Source organism: Mus caroli, unplaced genomic scaffold (genome assembly GCF_978045245.1).
Source record: "Mus caroli unplaced genomic scaffold, Mus_caroli_1 scaffold_4, whole genome shotgun sequence".
Taxonomy (NCBI): Eukaryota; Metazoa; Chordata; class Mammalia; order Rodentia; family Muridae; genus Mus; species Mus caroli.
Window position 1 is genome coordinate 1,187,618 of NW_028227259.1, and position 22,927 is coordinate 1,210,544.

The following is a 22,927-nucleotide window of genomic DNA, read 5'->3' on the forward strand; positions in this document are numbered from 1 at the left end:
TTCCATCACTGAAACCTCAGTCGTGGGGGAGAGATCCAAGTCTCACAGATTGTCCTCTGCCACACGCCCACTGTGGAGCACATGCGTGCACACACACACATAGCAAGTAAAGAAATACTGAAACAAGATCCTTCCTACTTCTAGGAAATCACAGCAATATTTAGAAATAAAAGTCCATCTGAGCTGGGCGTGGTGGCGCACGCCTTTAATCCCAGCACTCGGGAGGCAGAGGCAGGCGGATTTCTGAGTTCGAGGCCAGCCTGGTCTACAAAGTGAGTTCCAGGACAGCCAGGGCTATACAGAGAAACCCTGTCTCCAAAAACCAAAAAAAAAAAAAAAAAAAAAAAAAAAAAAAAAAAAAAAGTCCCATCTGACTGCAACAATCCCTCACAGATTTTTTTGGACAAGAAAAATTGTGAAAAAATTTTAATGAAAAAAAAACCCATAGCATGTGTGCTCCATTCTTTGTCATTCAAGCGTCTGGCCACTAATTCCATCATCTCCATGCCTCCCTTCACTCACTTTCCATTGTCCTTTGTGCAGGGCATTGAATATCACACAGCAATGGACTGCCTGCAGAAAGCAGATAGGAGGAGTTTACTGGCTGAAATTGAAGATCTGCGTGCTCAGATTAATGGCAGGAAAGTGACTCTGGAAAGAGAACAAGGAGCTGAGAAAAGCAGCCAAGGTGCGTGCATGCCAGGCTCCTCTGACCCCATAGCCGAGAGTGTTTGCTTTGCTGCCTTGGGAAACATTTCTGCCCAGGCACCTTCTCTTCTCATTCTCATAACACGAAAAAGATTGTTACTATTAGGGTTAGTGGTAGCCAAGTGGGTTTTAAATAGCTATATTTAATTTAAAATAAACAGGTATTACATTGATATGGTTCAGTTCATCGGGTTTATTTTCTTCATTGAGAGAAGTCTTTTTGGCCCTCTTAAGATATCTATCTAAAATAAAAGGGAGTCCACAATAAAAGTAGCTGTTTATTTTTAATTTTTTGTTTACAAAATTGTAATGTGTAACATCCATACAATAACTTACAAACTTCAGATACACACTATACCAAATTGTAAAATGTCTTTATTTTGTGTCTTGTTTCTTCATGTCATATGACATTCTTCCAAGTTTCTGCAAATATCTCCACATTAGCTTTTGTTGCTGTGGAGAGTTCTCTCCACAACTGTGTGAGCAAATCCTGTGTCTAAATTTTTGGTTGTGTCTGCTGTTAGCTGCTGGAGTCGGAGCAGCTAAGACACTTCCTCTAGAGAGCTTCTGATACATGGACACCAGTGTTCTGAGCTTCCCAGGATGGGAGTCACTCGGTCACAGGATGTGTAACTTCAGATTTATTAGAGAGTGCCACACGGTTTCCTTACTTTTGAGAAGGTGTCATATATCCCAGCGGCCTCAAGTGTTCTGTAGCCAGGGATGATGGTGAGCTCCTGGTCCTCCTGTCTGTACCCTTCCAAGTGTTGGGGTGACAGGTGTGCACTACCATGCCTGGCCCAAACTATTTGAAATGTGATCCTGCCAATGCGGTACTCACTAATGGGGTTCAGTGGTCTGTTGCTTACATCTTTGCCAACAGCCTCTGTCGTCAGACATGGTGCCTTCTCTTGAGCATGCATATGTGTGAGTGTTTTAATTGAACTCAAATGGAATGGTTTACCCCTTTCTCATCGTTATAGACTAGCTGAATTTTACATCTGTGTGTGCTTAGGGGTGCTTTTCCTGCTTCTCAGTTGGGGCATGTTTTAATTGAGCTCTGAGGAGGAGTGTTCATGGAGTCTGCTAAGGACACTTGCTACATCTTTAGTAATTGGGTTTCAGCACAAGTTTGAAGTCGCCACATAGGTTCTCTTTTGTAATGGAAAAGCTGAATCAGGGCTGGGTGACTCTGTGGTCCCAGGATGTAGGGCACTGAAGCAGGAGGGTGGCTGAGAATTTCAGACTAATCTGTGCAGGCTTGCCAGGCAAAACATTCTCTAAAAGAAAGTAATAATCATGGGATCACTGGAGCCATTTTCCCATGGTAACTTCTGTAAATCTAGAGTGTGGCTATCAGAAATCACTGGGAATTTTCCATGTGAATGGTCGGTTTTCCAGATATACAGATATGCAAGTTCCTATCTAAAACATCTTAAAGTATCTGAAGTTGCTTATTTAACGTCTTGCGTCCGTGGATACATTGTTACATTTTGTCCTCCACTGTTTTGAGTTCTGAAGCATTTGCCCCTAGCACTCTGAGAAAAAGCAACACTGTCTAGATTATCAGTTTAGGGGGCTGGGAGCAGTTGAAGATGTCTTTGTAGTAATCACCTGAATTACAAATGAGTTCTTAGGAGTAAAATACTAATCACGCGTGAGTTGCCAAGCTATCTTTTAACTCTAGTCTGGCTTCTTGATAGAACTCCTGGACTGCAGTATGCAGCAGAAGCAGTCGCTGGAAATGCAACTGGAACTCAGCAGCCTGAGAGACAGAGCAGCCGAGCTGCAGGAACAGCTGAGTTCGGAAAAGATGGTGGTTGCGGAACTAAAAAGTGAACTTGCACAGGCAAAACTGGAATTGGGAACAACACTCAAGGCCCAGCATAAGCGCCTAAAGGAATTAGAAGCATTCAGGTGTGCTGACTGCTTTAGTTTAAGGGGCAGTGGAGAAATTGTACTGGTGTGTCATACCATTATGCAGAAAGCACATGGAATTTAAACAACAGAAGAATGGCTGCAGAAGGAAACCTCCTGGTGTTTCCACATTTAAAATGTGATTGTTTTGGCCGACCCTCTGCTATGACCACCCTGCGCTCTGACTTCTGTTCCAGTCAACAGTTACTAGATAAAGCTTTGGCCTCTATCTTACCACAGACTAGCTTTAAGTGATGCTTAATCTTGGGTTTTAGTTGACTAGTATTTGCCAAGTATGGGAATCAAGACTGCTTAGGAAAAGGTGTGAATACTGACAAATTCTGCTTACCAGAGGCATGCTGCAAGTACACACATTTTTATTTTGGACATTGATTTCACACACACAAATTCACATGATTTCTATGTGCAGTAAAAGACAAAAAAAGTTAATTAGTATTATCTTTCTGGCAATAAAATTATACTATTAGAGACAGTAGTTCATCTGAAGTGGACCAGTCTCGAAGCCTTGATTTGACATACCATAGCTGGTTTGTAATATGCCTCTGTATTGGAGAACAAGTTCCTCTTTATGACAACATCGTTCATCAAGATGTCATGTTCATGTCTTTCCCCATACAGGTCGGAAGTTAAAGAGAAGACCGATGAAATCCACTTCCTTAGTGATACATTAGCAAGAGAACAGAAGAATTCACTAGAGCTGCAGTGGGCTTTGGAAAAAGAAAAGGCCAAGTCAGGACACCACGAGGAACGGGAAAAAGAAGAACTTGAGGTATCGTCCCTACGTATTCTGAGAATCCTGTTGTAAGGCTGTCTCTACCTAGTTGTTAGCCTGTCAGCCTGCTCTCCTTTAAAATGTGTGCACTGCTGGCTCTCTGTTGAGTACTGTTAGGAAACTATCTAGGTCATAGTAGAAGGAAGAGTCCATGCTGAAATACTATGTTTTCTTTCCTAAAATTATTCCCACCACAGCATCAGGGCTTGTAAGTCCCTTCCCTCAGCAGCTGCTGGCTTTGCAGTATGCAGATCTTCTCTCTGCCATTATGTTCTCCGTGCAGGCTTGTGAGCCTGTGAGGCTTCCAAAGGCTTGCTGTTTGTCTTTGCTGCAGTCCCCTGGGATAGACAGACGCTCCTCCATCCTTGCTCTTTTGAGTAATACCCTACGTGTTAGGGTACTTTTAAAATCTGAGGTTCACTATATCTGGATTTGACCTATTCTCTGTATGGTTTATTGCTGTCTTCCTTTGCCTTTCCACCTCCTCAAATCTACCCCCCCCCCCACACACACACACTGCCCACAACCACAGATTATCATGGAGACACAGATACACGCTGGGTTTCTCCAAGTAGTCAGTTGACTGTCTGTAGCTTGTCTTGTTTTCACGGTGTTCTGGGTTAAACTCAGCACATCTTGTTTGCTAGGCAGGCACTGTACCACCCGAGTATACCTGCAGCTCACTTTTTCCTCCACTCCCCTGAGACAGGTTCTCTTGAACTTGCTTAGGCTCCTGATTCTCCTGCCTCAACCTCCCGAGTAGTTGAGATTACAGGCATGCATCACCAAGCCCAACAGTTTTTTGTTTTGGTTTATTATTATTTTAAGATCCATTTCTTTTTATTTTTTGTATATGAGTGTTTCACCTGCTGTGTATCTGTGTACCATGTGCATGCAATAATGGAGGAGGCAGGGCGATGGCAATGGATGCCTTGGAACTGGACTTACAGCCATTGGTGAGCTGTCATGTCGGTGCTGGGAATTGAACCCAGGCTGTCTGGAAGAAGTCAGTATTCTTAACCAGTGAGCCATCTCTCCAGCCAGCCTAGCAACGATTTTAGTGATTATATGCATAGAGCAAAGTTTGCTCATTGTGAACATCCAGTGTTTTTCTTTTGAAAAAATAAGACAGAATCTATTACATCCTACCAGGAAGCTACATTGCAGAAGCAAGAATTGTCATAATTTTGCAGCCAGTTCTTGCTATTGTTTGTTCACTTCTTTTTCAACCCCTACCTTTTAGATAATAGATTTCATCATTGTATTGCATAACTGTGTCATTCTTGTTCTTCTTCTTTTTATATTAATTTATTTACTTTCCATCCAGACCACAGCTTCCTCTCCTTCCTCTCCCATTCCTTCCCCTTCTCCTCAGAAAAGGGAGGCCTCCCATGGATATCAACCAGACTTGACATGCCAAATTATAGTAAGACTAGGCGCATCTTCTTCTGGTGAGGTTAGACAAAGCAACCCAGTTATGGGAAAGGGATCCAAAGGCAGGCAACAGAGTCAGAGACAGGTCCTGCTCCTGCTGCTAGGAGTCCTGCATGAGAACCAAGTGGCATATGTGTTACATATGTGTAGGGGTACTAGGCCAGTGCCATGTGTGTTCTCTGTGTGACAGTTCAGTCTCTGTGAGACCCTATGGATCCAGGGTCTGTGAGTGAGACCCTATGGATCCAGGTTAGTTGATCCTATAGGTTTTCTTGTGGTGTCCTTCAGTCCTTTCTCTCCCTGCCCTTCCATAGGACTCCCCAAGCTCCACCGTATGTTTGGCTGTGGGTGTCTGTATCTGTTTCCGTTGGTGCTGGGCAAAGCCTCTCAGATGACAGTTATGCTGGGCTAGTACAGCAGAATATCATTACTTGTGTCGGGGTAGTCTCTCTCTCATGGCATGGATCTCAAGCTGGAGCAGTCATTGGTTGGTCCTCCCCTAAATCTCTGTTCCATCCTTACCCCTGAACATCTTGTAGGCAGGACAAATTGTGGGTGGAATATTTTGTGTTTGGGTTCGTGTCCCAGTCCCTCTATTGGATGTCTTGCCTGATTAGAGGAGATGGACATTTCCAGTTCCTTATCTCCCATTGCCAGGAGTCTTAGCTAGTGCCACCCTCATAGATTCCTGGGTGTTTCCATTGTCGTAGGTTTCTAGCTTTTCCTGTTGAGGTCCCCTCCTCCCACTAGTTGCAGTTCTCCACCAGGACGCTCTCCCTCTGCCTCCTCCGACTCGGTCCCTCCTGCTCCCCTCCTTCGGCAAGTGTTGTTGGATTCCCATGTATCATGCTTCACTCTGCTTCATCCCCACCCTCATTGCCTTCTCATGCTACCAGGCCACCCTCCAGCTCTTCCTTCCCACCCCACAAGCAGCGCCTTTGGGTTTTAACTTCATGTTCATTTCATGACCTCTTTCCCTCTCTAAAGATGGCTTCCTCCCCTAGGCCATGAGTCTTCTTTGCTTATCGTGACACTGTGGAACATTAGTTTCTTGTGCCTTTGTATGTAAGTTCTTAAATTTGTAAAAAATATATTGAAAAGGTAGCATAGGAATATATATTATAGGAATATATATACTATAGGTATATATATTATAGGAATATATATACTATAGGTATATATACATACATATATATATGAATGATTGTCATTTGGAGAAATGTACTCTGCTTTATATTTAGCCAGAGAAGATTGTGTCTCTAGCCTTAATGCAATCTATTACCACCATCTCCATCTACTGGATAAAAATTCTGTCTTCAGTTGCCAAATGCTTCCATGTTGCTGTTACCAAAAAAGTCATGCTCATATACTTTAAAAGTATTTTTAATATTAATGTGTTCATCTTAAATTATATTTTCCCTTGAAGGATCTGAAATTTTCACTTGAGGATCAGAAACGGAGAAATGCACAGTTAAACCTCCTTTTGGAACAACAGAAGCAGCTACTCAATGAATCTCAGCAGAAAATAGAGTCGCAGAAAATGTTGCACGATGCCCAGTTATCAGAAGAGCAAGGCCGCAACCTAGGGCTTCAAGCTCTCCTGGAGTCAGAGCAAGTTAGGATTCAGGAGATGAAGAGCACACTAGACAAGGAGCGGGCGCTGTATGCCCAGCTGCAGAGCCGTGAAGATGGCGGGCAGCCCCCGCCAGCCTTGCCTTCTGAGGACCTACTTAAAGAGCTACAGAAACAACTGGAGGAAAAACACAGCCGCATAGTAGAACTATTAAGTGAAACTGAAAAATATAAACTAGATTCCTTGCAAACAAGGCAACAGATGGAAAAGGACAGGCAGGTTCATCAGAAGACACTGCAGACAGAACAGGAGGCAAACACCCAGGGCCAAAAGAAAATGCAGGAGTTGCAGTCCAAAGTGGAAGAGCTGCAGCGCCAGCTCCAGGAGAAAAGGCAGCAGGTGTACAAGCTAGACCTGGAGGGAAAGCGACTGCAAGGGATTATGCAGGAATTCCAAAAGCAGGAGCTGGAGCCGGAGGAGAAACCGGGAAGCAGAGGCCTTGTGGATCAGAATCTGAATGAGGTCATTTTTTGTTGCTTTTACAGTATTTATGAGGTGGTATTAAATTTTGTTTCCTTTACAGTATTTCTGAGGCAGTATTTATGGCAAGTGGGTTATCTGCAGGCCTGAGTTCATGTTAAGGAAAGAGCCAGTTCCACAAAGCTGTGTGTGACATCCAAATCTGCCCTGTGGCATTGCTACACTCACATATTTATGCACACACACAATGATAAGGGTTTTTTATAGTTATGGGTAATTTTAATATTTTTACATACCCTTAATGTTTTAAAATATTTGTAAACTTCAAATGGTGTTATTGAGTTACTTAAATAGTTATGTTCAAGTCATCCCAAAATTGTGTCTATAGAATTTTATCTGGAGTGCGGGTGGTTTGTTCCCTAGGGAAAGAAAATGAACTGCTGCTCATTTGGGAGTCTTTTCTTTCTGCCTCTGAAATTGTCAGCCAGCCACCTGGAACTTCACTGACGATCGGACTAGAAATTGGGTTCTTCAGCAGAAAATGGGAGAGGCCAAAGACAGGAACTTCACAAAGTTGATTGAAATAAACGGAGGAGAACTTGACCATAATCATGACTTGGAAATGATGAGACAGACACTCCAGCATGTGGCTTCAAAACTTCAGCATGTAGCCCAGAAAGCCTGCAGCAGGTTAGACTTCCTCCTGTGGGGTACAAATGACACACTTGACAGATCAGCTAAGCATGACAAAATGTTGAATTTTGGTTTGGTTTGGTTTTGTTGAGACAAGGTCTTACAATGTAGCCCTGCGTGGCCTAGAGTTTACTCTGTAGACCAGGCCGGCCTCAAACATGCAGAAAAATCTGCCACCTAGCACCACAAGCATAACAAAGAAGAGATGCTTTAGAGAGAACCTGCGTCTACATTAGATGGTGTTCTTGTAGCAGAAATTACCCATCTGAAAACACCCTGAACCAGAAAAGTCAAGAGACCAAGGACCTCTCGCTGCTAGTGTGTTAGTGAGACAGAGCAGCCCCACGCCTAAGTGTGTGTAGGAAGTGTCATTGGGAGGTCTGTTTTCACTTTTTATCTTTTTCTTAAAGGCTACAGTTTGAAACAGCAGGTGATGATGCATTTATCTGGATTCAGGAGAATATTGATGGAATTATTTTGCAACTACAGAAACTGACTGGCCAGCCAGGTGATGAGGTAAAACTTGTAAATGTTCCTTGTAATGAGAGCAAAGGTCAAATACATTATGAACTGCTTGAAAATTACCAGACTATTTTGTAAGAGTTTTGATTTCATTTTTTATTTGAAATACAGTGCTGCTTCCCCCCCCCTGCCCCCCAGAGGTGTTGAGAGTTAAGGGGGATTCACATTCATTATTGTTGCTGTGTAATTAGTCTCTCACTAATCACTCTTAAGAAAGAGGGTAACCTGGCTTCCCTGTCCTACCTCCATGAGCTTAGATTCCTACTGGCACCTTTCTTCACAGGTGACTGCTTTGTGGAACTTTCACTCCCTCTCTGTGACTTTGTACATTTGACACTTGTTTGGCTTTTTTAACTTTTTGGCTATTTGAGACAGGTTCTCTCTGTGTGGCCCTGGCTGTACTAGAACCGGCTTTATAGACCAGGCTGTCTCCAAGCTCATAGAGTTGAGGTTGCCTCTGCCTCCCAAGCCTTGGGATTAAAAGCTTGCACCATCAAGCCCAGCTGTACTTTGCTTTCTTAAATCCTGTTTTCCTTGCCTTCTGTATTTCTGCTCTCACTTAACCTGCTGTCAGCCAGTCCTGTCTGTCCTTTCTCTTGTTTCTGTAGTCTTGCTTTTCTCTTAGCTACAAGTGTGAAACCTCCCATTTCCCACGGCATGACTCTTTTGGCTTGGTGAGCAGTTGCTGTGTCCCAGGCACTGCTCGGGGTCCTGGGATTCCTGTAGCAGAGTGAGCAGAGTCCTACCCTTGTGCCGTTGCTGTGTGCTGTGCACCGTGCGCTGTGTGCTGCAGCTGTTCTGCTGTAGTGCCGTGACCTGTGCAGGAGTGTGTCCAGTGAGTTACTGGGGACACTCTCCAGTGGTGATCCCTTAGGAGCCTCACACACACATTCATACTGAACGTTGTCTTCCCTTCCCCTCCCTCCCTCTCTCCTTCCCCTTTCTGTTTCTGTTATCACTCAGTTTGGAAAGCTGGGAGTCACCACAATCCATGTTCCTTCCCCCTTCCCTGTATGCATGAGCAGACAGAAGCCATGTAAATGTCCATTCATGTGCCATTTACTCTCCGTCCCTGCCTCAGTATTTCCTGTGTAAACCATTACAACTTTCTAACAGAACTGTATCTTTCCCTAAGCTGCTCTGCCAAGTATACTGCTGCCAGAGGAATGTTTGTAAACATGTCAGCTTTGTTTGTACTGGCACTTCCTAAAGTCACCTTGGCTCTCTGTTGCTGTACTTAGGCCTGACATAGCATGCAGCAACATTTACTCTGACAAAGTGCTGCTAGTTCCTTTAAAGCAGCACACTCTTGCTTGTGCCTCTGTCCCTCTGTCCTGCTGTGTGTGTGTGTCCTGCTTCCTGTGCCCTCCCCAGCTGTTTGCCTGCTTGGCACATTCTTACTATTACCAAGCACTAATTCATGGAGTCCCTGTCAGCACCTGTTAGCGTTTACAGGAGTTACTCGTGTGTGTGTGTGTGTGTGTGTCTGTCTGTCTGTCTGTCTGTCTATATAACCTTGTGCCATTGTTTTTCCAGCACAGCTTAGGACCCCCTAGTTCTTCCTGTGGCTCCTTAACTGAAAGCCTAATGAGACAAAATACTGAGTTAACAAGACTTATCAACCAACTAACGGAAGAAAAGAACACCTTACGGAGCATTGTCATAAAGCTGGAGGAGCTGAACAGGTGCTACTGGCACACAGGAGCCAGCAGAGACTGTGTACGTCTGCTTTTAGAAATAACTCAGAGCTAGGGGCTTCTCTCTAGTTTTACCTTTTAACCATAGTCCAAAAATATCATGTACAAATTTTATTAGGATAAGTAGAAAGTATTATATAAGATGACAATAATAATAAAAATACCTATGACTGAGGGCAGCCTCCCCATCATACTCTATACAGTATGGTTCATCTGCATCCCACCTTCTACATGAGAATAACCAAGTCAAATCAATCTAAGATATAAATATGTACGTGTTTCCTAAACACATATATATTGAAAGAGATGGTCAAAATACTGATTCTTTTTCTCATCAGTTACTATTTACTATGTGTATGACCAAGTGAAAGATAATGTTAATCTGGGCATGGTGATACATGCCTTTAATCCCAGCACGAACTCATAAAGGTAGACAGATAGCTGTGAATTCAAAGCTAATCTGGTCTTCATTACCAAATCTCTGACTAGCAAGGGTTAATGCTCCTTCACCAGTTAGATCCTGACTTGGGGGGGGGCGGGAAGGCTGTTAAATTATATATATTTCAAACTAATAAGGTAGTCCCTGAATTTAAATTTGTTTTAAAGCTAAAAAAAAGTTAGTCTCTCTATCTACCCTTATGTTTAAAGGTAGAAAGATTGGCAAAACAACTACATAGTCAAGTAAATAGCTTATTCATGTGGCTACCCTGAGAGTTACTCCCTCACATCCATTCCGTCTCAGTGATGTGTAAGAATGAACACCTAGACCCAGACAGTGTGATTGTAACTGTGAGCTTCCCTGTGGGGTTAGGAGGCCAAGGCTCAGCAATCCATTGTGATTTAATGTGGTCATCTTTTTGAAAATTATCTGATAGGCCATGTCTCTGCAGTGTTCTAGGTTCTCATTTATTGATCCAGCTGACATCGAAGCCATAATTGCTTCAGAAAAGGAAGTCTGGAGCAGAGAAAAGTTATCTCTTCAGAAAGCCTTGAAGAGGGCAGAAGCAAAAGTGTACAAGCTAAAAGCTGAACTACGAAACGACGCCTTGCTTCGGAATCTGGGCCCTGACACTGATCATGCTGCCCTGCAGGTAGGCGGTGTCTTGAATGCTTGTGGATCCCTCTTGCTGACCCTAACTGAACAGACCACAGAACTGTAGGTGCTTGCTCAGTCTGTGTCCCTGGGCATCTTTTCAATCTGGCACAGTTACAGTATCTCTGCCTATAGAGAGGCATTCATAGAACTGGAACACACTCAGTTCTGCTTGTCTTGCTGTCAGCCATGTGGCCCTCATCCCGGAGTCTCATCCCCTATAGACAACCAGAAGTCTTCTCTTTCAGTTCCCTAAGCAGAGCACGACTGTCCACGGAAGGCATTGCACCCTGTGTAATGCGGAGGATGGATGCTATGGTAAAGCTGCCTTGATCAGTTAGCCTAAGTCCACAGTGGAGAGGAAGACAAGAGGGACAGACAGACAACTATGGGGTGGACACAGGGGGACAGACAACTGTGGAATGGACACAGATGGACAGACAGACAACTCTGGAGTAGACACAGGGGGACAGATAACTGTGGAATGGACACAGATGGAGAGACAGACAACTGTGGAGTGGACACAGATGGACAGACAGACAACTATAGGGTGGACACAGGGGGACAGACAGACAACTATGGAGTAGACACAATGTGAGCTACCATGTGGTTGCTGGGCATTAAACTCGACCTCTGGAAGAGCAGTCAGTGCTCTTAACCACTGAGACATTTCTCCAACCTGAAGTTGATATTTTACCAACATATACAATGACAAAAATATTTGCAATAAATGTGATTAAAGGGCTAACCCCCAAATCAGTGCAAACATAACTCCGACTAGAAGTTACACTTGAAAGGCTGTGTCTCTCCCGACAGCAGCCTGTCGTGTGGCCTAAGACTTTCTCTTTCCTCTAGGTAGTCTTCCTCTGTGGAACAATCAAACGACTTCTCACTGATGTCTTTGTTCTTTTCTTCATTAACTATAGAAAATTTATAATAAATACTTGAGAGCTTCAAGTTTCCGGAAAGCTCTCATATATCAGAAAAAATACCTGCTACTGCTCCTGGGGGGATTCCAGGAGTGTGAAGACGCCACCCTGGGGGTTCTTGCCCGAATGGGGGGACACCTAGTCTTGAAAGATCCCAAGACAATCACCAACCATCCGAAGGGATTCACCAGGTTTCGCTCCGCCGTCAGAGTGTCCATTGCAATTTCAAGGTAAAGGCTTAAAGAAAACTCACTTTGGTCATGAGCCCGCTCGCTAGGGAGATGCATGTGAGGTAGACACTTGAGAACTGCGCACTAGGGAGATGCATGTGAGGTAGACACTTGAGAACTGCGCACTAGGAAGATGCACGTGAGGTAGACACTTGAGAACTGCGCACTAGGGAGATGCACGTGAGGTAGACACTTGAGAACTGCGCACTAGGGAGATGCATGTGAGGTAGACACTTGAGAACTGCGCACTAGGAAGATGCACGTGAGGTAGACACTTGAGAACTGCGCACTAGGAAGATGCACGTGAGGTAGACACTTGAGAACTGCGCACTAGGAAGATGCACGTGAGGTAGACACTTGAGAACTGTGCACTAGGAAGATGCACGTGAGGTAGACACTTGAGAACTGCGCACTAGGAAGATGCACGTGAGGTAGACACTTGAGAACTGTGCACTAGGAAGATGCATGTGAGGTAGACACTTGAGAACTGCGCACTAGGGAGATGCACGTGAGGTAGACACTTGAGAACTGCGCACTAGGAAGATGCACGTGAGGTAGACACTTGAGAACTGCGCACTAGGGAGATGCACGTGAGGTAGACACTTGAGAACTGCGCACTAGGAAGATGCACGTGAGGTAGACACTTGAGAACTGCGCACTAGGGAGATGCACGTGAGGTAGACACTTGAGAACTGTGCACTAGGAAGATGCACGTGAGGTAGACACTTGAGAACTGCGCACTAGGGAGATGCACGTGAGGTAGACACTTGAGAACTGCGCACTAGGGAGATGCACGTGAGGTAGACACTTGAGAACTGCGCACTAGGAAGATGCATGTGAGGTAGACACTTGAGAACTGCGCACTAGGAAGATGCACGTGAGGTAGACACTTGAGAACTGTGCACTAGGGAGATGCACGTGAGGTAGACACTTGAGAACTGTGCACTAGGAAGATGCACGTGAGGTAGACACTTGAGAACTGTGCACTACCTCTTTCTCTCCAGGTTCTCACCCTGGCAGCAGGATCTCTGATCTGTGTAAACCCTAGACAATGACTTTCCCCGTCTAAGTACCTGCTCATGCTGGGCCCAGTCCACGTTGTCCTTCCAAAAACAAATCCAAATTAACTCAGCTTGCACACATAGATTATACAGAGAAAGGATGTTTTTGAAAAAATACTGCTAAGACTGGTATATATGTTTATTTTCTTCACTGTTAAAATCAGCTACCCAGTGCCCAGCTGCAGAATGCCCTGGTGTAAGTCTGCTCGGGCAAGGACTGGACTCTCAGTGCCCCCCTTTCCTTCCCTAGCAGTAGTCCAGGCTGGGCACTTGGCATTGGTGCTGTTACTGTCTGCAGAGAATGGAGACCCAGCTGTCCCCAGGCCTGGCCTGCTTGGGTTGTGCTTCTTTGTCTCTTCACAACCAGAGTCTCAAAGAAATTTTGGTTTTTAAAAAGTTGTGCCAGTTGGGTCACATCTGGTACTTCTTCAGAGCGGGGCAGTTTCTTCTCCTCTTTTCCTTTTTTTAACTTTTACTTTGTGTGGACTGGTGTCATGCCCATGTATATATCTGTGTACCACATGTGTGCCTGGAGCCTGCGGAGGCCAGAAGAGGATGTCAGATCCACTGGGTGCCAAGTGGGTACTCAGAATCAGATGAGGCTCATCCGCAAGAGCAGCCTCTGCTTTTCACATCTGCGCTCTCTCTCTCTCCAGCCCCTACTTGGTAATGTCTGAACGGTGTCCAGTTCAAATCCTGTGCCATGTTTTCCAAAGAAAACTAAGTTAAAACCTGGAGGCTATTCAGAGACTACTGTCAAGGAATTCAGTTCACAGATGAGGCAGGAAGAGGGAAAAGCTGAGGCAACACAGGCCATGGCAGCCAGGCAGAAAGGAGATGAGCCTCCTTCAGTCAGGACAGCTGTGCACTGGAGCCTGGGTTTATCTTACTGCTGGCCTCTGCCCTGCCTGCCTCTTTGGTCCTCTCGTGAAGTTAGTCTCACAGGTCCACTGCTCCTTTATCACCTTGTACAGGGTAAAGCAGGGCAAGCCCAGTGGGTACATTAATAAACAACACCCTTCTACTGGAAGAGAGTAGAATGCACAGACTTCAGAGACAGGGAACAGGCTTCAGAGGTGACAGGAGTCAGCCTTTAATGATGAGAAGTTCAGAAGGCTCCCTGAAGCTACTATCAAGCCCCCACCTCCCTCCTTTAAGGGCATGGTTTGAGATGGGGTCTCATGTCACTATGGCTGTCCTGGAATTATGTAGACCAGGTTGAGATCCGCCCACCTCTGCCTACCGAGTTCTGGAAGTAAAAGAGTTTCCCAGCATTCCTGGTTCACTCCTTTCACTGTGCCCTGCTGTAGGCACATGGTATTTTGATCCTCCTTAAACTGGACTCTGAAATTGACATTAAGAACTTACAACTGGTACTCCACAAAGTTCCACAGCCCAGGGCAGAATGGGCAGTCAGCAAGGAATTCAGCTAGCTGGTGACACCTTTATTTCTTTTGAAACCACCACTGTTTCTGTTCCTGATCACAGGGTCTAACACTCCCCAGTTTCCCTGGCCTCCTGTTACTGCCTGTTGAAATTTGTTCTCTTATATCTGCCTGATCGCCTTTCTTTCCTCTTTCTATTACCTCCATCCTCTCGTTACCCACTGTTCTTCTGTCCATTTTTGCCCCGCATCCTCTTCTGCTCCACTTATTAGAGACGCTGGCATTGGCCTCCTGGGGAGGGAAGGGAGGCCATGTCCTGTACTGTACTTGGAGAATTGACCGTAAACCAGTGGAGTATGTGTCATTTCGCTGAGGTGGTCATGTGACTGTGCTGAAGTGTTTGTGTTCATAATTAAGTGGCATGGTTTTGTGGGATGTCGTGTTTATATTTATAACTTTGCTTTGAGATTTTATGTTTGGCTCTTTTAGAATGAAATTTTTGGTGCGGCGGTGGCAGCAAGTGACAAGTACTAGCTCCATCAATATTAACAGGGATGGCTTTGGACTGAGTCCAGGTAAAGTAAAAAAGGAAAATGGCATAATTTCTGTGTATGACTCTGAAATTGCTATATGAGTAATAGCTGTCAAATATATTCTAATGTTGTTGTTGTCTAAAGATAGTACAAAAAATGTAGCTCTTCTGCTCTTAATTCTTTGTGTTTATAATATTACATAGCTACTTTGTGGGTTGTTCTCTCTGTCTGCTAACAGTATCTTCTGTGGCTCAGCTGTCACCAAAGGTCTTCTCAGTCGACTAGCCCAATTCACTTTCAACTGTCTCTTATTTTCAATCTGATCTCTCCCCTTCCCTTCCCTTCCCTACTCTTCCCTCCCCTCCCCTCCTCTTCTCACATTGCTCTCTGTCTCCTGGACCCTACTTCTGCCTACTACTACTTTCTCCACCTCCTTTCTAATTCTCTCTCTCAGACTCTGCTAGCTTTTATATTCACTTCTGTTCCCAGAAGTCCAATAGTCAACCACCACTGAAGAGCATAGGATCACTTAAAATAGTTCATACTACATTTTCTCCCATTTTAGTTACTAATTATGCAGTTTTGAAGCTGCTTCTCAGTCCTTCCCAATGTCTTTTCCAGAGTTCTCAGGTGTGTGATGTGATCTGTCTGTTGATCTCTCAAGAACACATCCACAAAATAACCTAACAGGGATGCTTCTCTTTCCTGTAATTTGGGAACTGCTTCTTGAATCTTGTTTACTCCTGGACTGTCCTATCTTCTAGCATCTTATGTTTTGGAGTTCCTCATTGAAGTCTCTTAATCTCTGTCCCAGCTCTGTGAACCTTTGCCTGTAGTGCTGCTCCTGGGCCTCTGGCTGCTCTGCAGTATGGCTGGCTCTGTACAGAAGGAGACCAAAGTCCTCCTCATGGGCTTGTCAGTCGTTTAGGTGCTGAACCTTTCTTGTCCCGGCTTTTCTGGCTAGCTGGGGAAGGTCTGGTTCTCTTCTTTCCTCCTTTTGGGTCATTGTCCATGGTTTTCAGAAGACCTCCCATGCTCAAATCTGAGCTTTATTAGTTTGATGGTATCCACATCTTTTTGTTTCCTATAAAAATAAAAAGTCTACACCCCAAGTGCAATACATTCTCTGACTTATATTCTGATGTTAACACGTCCTTATAGGATACAGGCTGATTTAATTCCACATTTTTTTCTATAACCCAGTTGTCAGCCGCTGTTGTTCCTTTCACATTAATGTTCAGAAAATTTAAAGTTAACAGCACTAGTGTATCCTTCTGAGTCTTTATTCTTCATTTTTATTTTATAAGCATTTCTTTTAAGATGTGATTAGATCTTTAAACAATTGCTTGTCCTATAGGATTGTGTAGTATACCTATAATATACCTGTGATTTATATTATAATATACAAAGACTTGCTTCATTTTATTGGATACAGATGCAGGGATATTGTCAATCTTAATTTGTGCAGGTATCCCCACAATAGCCATTACTTCTAGTAATATATAATCACAGAATCAACCTTTTCAGAAATCAAAGCAGTTGCCCATTAAAAGCCTGTGTATGTATGTGGTAAAAACTTTAGTTTTCTAAATTCTGCAAAATGAAACACTTCCATCTGCCAGACTTCATTTCTTGTGGTACCCCTGGGGTTACTTCCAGTGGATAATGGGGTTTGGCTATACAGAAAACAAGTAGGACATTTTCTTATAATTTCCTTGGCTTGTTGCCAAGTGAGAGAAATTCTTTTTCTTTAAACCTTTATTGTTAACTTGGTTTTTTTTTCATGAAATATTGATGCTTCTAACATATTTCCTATTAATAATTGGTCAATTTCTTCATTTCCTTGGGCTAATGGACCTAGCAAAACTATATGAGACTGAATATGGGTGATATATAATGGATATTTTCTATATCTGATTGCCTGTTGCACTTGTATAAGTAATGTTAATTCTTAACTATCAGGAATAAATTCAGTAGTTTCTATATGTGAAACAATTCTTTCTGCGTATTGAGAGCCAGTAATTAAGAGGTTCAGGAAAATCTAATAGAACCATATGAATTGCATAGAACTCTGATTTTTGAACTGAAATATTTGGACTTTGAATTACTTTTGTTGTTTTTTTCCTGACTTATAACCAGCTATTCCCAATTTATTTGCATTGGTATAAAATGTCGGTGCTCCAGGAATTGGTTTCCTTTTACAATGTGGGGGAGAATCCAATTAGTTCTTTTTATAAACTGAAGACGCTTGCTTTTAGGATATTAGCTGTTAATTTCTCCCAAATAGTTGTTACAGGCTCTTTACCAATCTTTATTAATTACTCATAATGGCATAATATAAGCCTTAGTATAAAGCACTATGATTTCTGACAATTGATGTAGTCTTATTCTTCCATTTATAATTAAATCAGAAACCTTTCTTATATGTCTTTATAACTTTACTTTGTGTGCTAAGAAGATCTATTCTAAAATACTATCTTCCCTTTGCATAATGAGCCCAGTAGAAGAATGACTCTAAGGCAAAATAATGAAAATACAGTCCAGTTTGGGATCTATGTGATCCATATATACATTCTGCTGTCTTTTTACTGAAGTTAATACTTTCTCTGTTTCAATTGTTAGCTGTCTTGGACTGTCTCAGTCTGAATCTCCTTGTAATGTTTAAAACAAAGTACTTAACTCATGAGTAGTTAATCCAGTGGTGCGCCATATCTAGTTAATATCTCCCATTAATTTTTGAAAATCATTAAAAGTTCATAACTGATATGTTCTGATACCTTTTGTGGTTAAAAATTTTGACTTATTTTATAAACTAAGATAGTGGATAGAATCTCCTCTCTATTTGATCAGAAACAATCTGCAAACCGCAACATGGCAAAATTCTTTTTGTTTCACCATTTTCTCTAAAGTACCTGCATCCAAGCCACCCAATAAAATATCATCCACATAATGGATTGAGTAAATTGCCTATGAATCATTTCTAGCAGTTGTTGCACAAAATATTGACATAAAGTTGGACTATTTAACATTCCTTGTAGAAATACTTTTCACTGATACCTTTTTACAGGTTGAACAGTTATATGTAGGTACCGTGAAGGTAAATTTTGCCTTATCCTGCTCTTGCAAGGGGATAGTGAAAAGGCAGTCTTTTGAGTCAGTAGCTTTCATAGGCCATGTCTTAGGTAGCAAAGAAGGTAAAGGAATTCCAGACTGTAACTGACCCATTGGTTGAACTGCTCAATTCACAACTCTCAAATTGGTTAAGATTGTCCATTTACCCCAATTTACTTTTTTCTAACAAATACATGGGAATTCCATGGCCAGTAGACTCTTGTTGAGCCTCTAGCTGCTTGAGGACCAACTGCTCAAGTGCCTATGATTTTTCTTTAGTTAAGGCAGTGCCCCCCACCCCCTTAAATTTGGAAACTCAGTCCCTGTGGTGTCCAGGGTTTGGACAATCTGCAGAGTCTGGTGTTGTTCTGAGTGCCATTTTTAAATACTTTCTGGTAAAGCATTTTCTATTATATTCCTTATTTTAGGGATTGTCTCTGATATTAAGAGACTATTCTGAGTTCCTTACTGCTGTAAAAAATCTCCTCCCCATAAATTTATGGCTGTCAGCCACGTAAGGCCTTAACTTTTCCTTTTTGACCTTCAGTTCCCACACATTTAAGCTATTATACACTTTGTAATTCTTAGAAACTAGGTACAAACCTTTTGAAGTGGCTATTCTGAATTACAGGATTTTTGTGAAATGATAGTTACATCAGCTCCTGTTTACGCAATGTTTCTGAGCTGGCATGGCTACATAGTAATGTTAACTTGCAATTCCTTCTCTCTGTAGCTAGAAATCAGAAAAAAACATTGGAGCTGAAACAGTTTGAGGTATAAGGAGGAGGCCAAAGTTGGAAGGCACAGAATTAGAGGACACACACTGTGGTGTCAGTACTGTACCACGTTCAGGTGTCCTGACAACAGAGCAGCAAAGAAAGTTTGTTTGGTACCCTGAGAGTATTTTGGGATAGCCTTACACTAAGATAGATCTTTTACCATAATGAGTTGTGTTAGCATAAAATGTTAGCAATTTTTTTTTACTTTTTTTTTAATTAGGTATTTTCCTCATTTACATTTCCAATGCTATCCCAAAAGCCCCCCATACCCTACCCCCCAACTCCCCTACCCACCCACTCCCACTTCTTGGCCCTGGCGTTCCCCTGTACTGAGGCATATAAAGTTTGCAAGTCCAATGGGCCTCTCTTTCCAGTGATGGCCGACTAGGCCATCTTTTGATACATATGCAGCTAGAGTCAAGAGCTCCGGGGTACTGGTTAGTTCATAATGTTGTTCCACCTATAGGGTTGCAGATAGATCCCTTTAGCTCACTGGGTATTTTCTCTAGCTCAAGTTAGCAAATCTTGATTTCTCAAGTTTTTGGTTTTGTTTCCAGTAAAGGTAGACTAATGAAGGTAAGATTTGGTTAATGAAGATAAGATATGGTGTTTTTATCTACATTTTTCCTCCAAAGCATATACACTCAGAAGCACTTCTCCGTTTGATCTGGTAGCTACTAGGTATTTTACAAGGGAAATATTCCAGTGAGTTTATTTTCATTGAAGCATAGTTCTTAATACCAAAATTGTCGTGTTCAGAGGTAAACAGAAAACTACTGAAAGGCTCTTTGGTTTGTAGTGTTCTCTTTTAGCAAGAATTGAAACTGGATATAAATAATGTATAGTATCATATACTATTCTTTTAAATCCTTACTGGTTTATGGGTGTCTTCTGAGGCTTGGTAGTTTTTTCATCATGGTGATATATTTGGATTTCTTTAGGCATAGAAAAGACTGATCCATTCTATCATTCTCCTGGTGGGCTGGAGCTCTATGGAGAACCAAGACACACAACGTACCGCTCAAGATTTGATCTGGACTATCCTCGGTCTCCCTTACCATTGCAGAATAGGTAAGACTTTATCAGCCCTGGCGGAGTAGACAGTACTTCAGAGGAGAATGGACTGTTAGGCCTGTGACTTTTTGCATTATGAGAATGGAACACCTATAGTTATATGTAGTTTCTGTATCTTAAAGCTTCGGATCAGAGCTACTTTTCAATTTGTAAATGGTTTCTAAAGGTATAGGAAACACCATTTATAAACTGTTTATAAGTATATGCTGTAGTTAGACATTGAAAAAGTACTGATCACCATCCATTACAAAAACAGAAAATAATGCTGTAGACCTATGAAAAGTTGCTTAACACAAATCCTGCATATTCTGTGCACCTCTGTAGGACTTGTGCTAGGTCTTCACATAATGGTATCTTTGAGTTTGGTGGAGACTTACTTCCTTGTTATCCTGTATTTAGAAGTCTGGAATCATAGCTCAGGCAGTGTATAGAGCAGGGGGAGGCAGGCTGTCAGTTTTGCTGCATTGTTTCTGGCAAATTGGATTCCTGAATGTAATTTAATCCATAGGTACCCGGGTACTCCAGGAGACTTAAATTCTATTTCAATGGCTTCTTCTCAACTTCACCAGTACAATCCTGATAAATCTCTGACAGATTACGTCACTCGGCTAGAGGCACTGAAAAGGCGACTTGGAGCTATACAGTCAGGTGCTGCCTCTTCACTTCTCTGTAGCGGCAATGCTAGATCCACTTGTGTATCTCTAACTCCTCCACGTGCTTCTGCAGGTTAATCAAATCCCGTAGCTCAGTGCAGAAGTAAGTTCCCCGGTTGTCCCAGCAGAGAGTTGACTCTATCACATTTTAGCTTAAATGTGTTCCCTCAGCACCCCTGACAGAGTGATTTTGTACTGTCTTCATTTGGATTAGACGAAATGCATGGTAGGTACCATCTACAAGGTTCTCTGACTTTGAGGCCCAACACAGAACATGTTCCTAAGTAGCATATGTAGCAAGAAAGCAGCAAGGTGTAGAAGGCAGAGCAAGCCCTGTCCTAAGCAGGTAATGCTGCCATTGTCTCCACTCCTCATTGTCCTTCCACATGACAGCCTTGTAAGACACTAAGCATCATTATATATCCCCTCAACATATGAACCATGTTTCATAAAGGGGTGGAGAGATGACTCAGCAGTTAAAGTCACCTGCCTCCAAGCCTGAGTTCAACCCCCAATCCCACAAGTTACCCTCTGACCTGCACTGTGAGATATCGCCTACACACAAAAGTTATATAACTTTTATTTTTAAGGCTTTGTAAGAATCTTATCTTCTTCTCAGAACTATATACATATTGTCATACGTTATGTAGAGGTAGATTTCATTCATCATAGGAAAAGTTCCCCGCCTTCACTCACTCACTACTGGCCCAAAGACTGTCATTTTAGTTTAAGCTATTGGGCTAGCCATCCGCTTTGATGGATTTGTTTTTATTTGCTTGTTTGTTTTTAGTTATTCTATATGTATGGATGTTTTCTGTCCATGTGTGTCTGTGTACCACATGCATGGCTGATGCCTACCTACAAAGGCCAGAAAAGGACTGGAGTCATATAGATGATTGTGAGCTACCATGTGGTTCCTGGGCCCCAGATCCTCTAGAGTGCTTCTAACCATCTCTTCAGTCCCTGATCATTTGTTAGGACTCTTTTTCTTTTAATACCACATACTGAGGACTGCAGTTGTTTAAAGGTAGTTTAGCTTTTCATTTAACCCAAGTAACCTTAAGAGTGCTCATGACCTACATCAGCGTTCCTTGCTATAGGGCAGTCAAGGTAACCTCTAAATATAGTCAGCCTCTTGGAGCTATATTTAAGCTAAGGGCTGAAGATGGTTTTGTGTGAGAAACAACAAACTGTTGTTTAGAGACCTACTTGTGGTTCCCAGCACTCCGTCTCAGGCTGCTCATAACTGTACCTCCATCTCTACATGATCCAGTGATTTAGGGCATTCTGTGCTGCACTCACACAAACATGTGCGTGCACACACACACACACACACACACACACACACACACACAGAACATACATTATTACTTAAAAAATAAGTTTTACCTTCAGGTGTGAAAACATTGGGTTTGTGGTTGTTTCATTTGTGTGTGTCTGTGCACATTTGTGCTACAGCATGGTTGTAGCAATGAGAAAATTGGCATATTGGTTGTCCTTTCACTATGTGGGTTCCAGGGATCAAACTCAGATTGTTGGGCTTGACAGCACCTTGACCACTGAAACTTGTCACAGCCCCCCAACATTCTGAGATGGTGTTAAACAGATCCATCTGCCCATGTCAGCTGGATGCCATTATATAGGCAAAGTCTAATTGCTTTGTTTTCTATTTTACAGGGTCCTCTACTCAATTTCACTTTGGCATGAGGAGATAATCCGTTGAAACATTAATTCAATATTAAATAGATTCCCTTTTGTAAATCAATGGCTCTTTTGTGCTTTTGTATTGTGAATATTCAATGGGACCAATACATATACAGCTTATGATTGTATACAAATCCTTAGCAGCACATGAAGACAAACTGGAGTTTGTGTATATAAGCAATGTGTGTATGTTCAGGCACAGTAATCATTAAATTACATGTATATTTGTGGAATGCTAATTTAAGTGATTAAATTATAAACTTTGTGTATTTATCAGGTGGGTGAAAAGATTAAACTTTTTCCAATGACAGTGCTGCTGGAGGAGTACCTTGCGGTGCCCTGCGCTTTCTTACAAAGCTACTGAAGTTTCTGCTTCATACATTTGCTACTGGTGATGAAGACAACATATCACTTGTAGAGACCTATTTTTGTATAATGGTCAAAGTTTTGAACTTAATGGGTATTTTGTCAAGTACTGAAATAAAAAGACCTCACCATTTTCACCTTACTGTAGTTGAACCTTCTTGATTTTTCACTAAGCCACAACTCGTGGTCCCT

The 22,927-nt window shown here is 42.6% G+C and overlaps 1 protein-coding gene across 7 annotated transcripts in view; it reads left to right on the top strand.

Annotated features, from left to right (window-relative positions):
- Nucleotides 1-22,877, top strand: part of Akap9 (A-kinase anchoring protein 9) — a 150,543-nt gene extending 127,666 nt beyond the window's left edge. For all 7 annotated transcript variants that reach the window (XM_029477660.2, XM_029477662.2, XM_029477658.2 and 4 more), the window contains 13 exons: nucleotides 544-688; nucleotides 2,412-2,625; nucleotides 3,265-3,415; nucleotides 6,279-6,947; nucleotides 7,390-7,595; nucleotides 8,009-8,114; nucleotides 9,657-9,839; nucleotides 10,708-10,908; nucleotides 11,837-12,069; nucleotides 15,005-15,090; nucleotides 19,880-20,009; nucleotides 20,521-20,660; nucleotides 22,343-22,877. In XM_029477660.2, coding sequence (XP_029333520.1) covers nucleotides 544-688; nucleotides 2,412-2,625; nucleotides 3,265-3,415; nucleotides 6,279-6,947; nucleotides 7,390-7,595; nucleotides 8,009-8,114; nucleotides 9,657-9,839; nucleotides 10,708-10,908; nucleotides 11,837-12,069; nucleotides 15,005-15,090; nucleotides 19,880-20,009; nucleotides 20,521-20,660; nucleotides 22,343-22,380 — 2,502 coding nt within the window. In that variant the 3' untranslated portion in view covers nucleotides 22,381-22,877. The remainder of the gene's footprint in view (nucleotides 1-543; nucleotides 689-2,411; nucleotides 2,626-3,264; nucleotides 3,416-6,278; nucleotides 6,948-7,389; nucleotides 7,596-8,008; nucleotides 8,115-9,656; nucleotides 9,840-10,707; nucleotides 10,909-11,836; nucleotides 12,070-15,004; nucleotides 15,091-19,879; nucleotides 20,010-20,520; nucleotides 20,661-22,342) is intronic.
- Nucleotides 22,878-22,927: the final 50 nt, after the last annotated feature.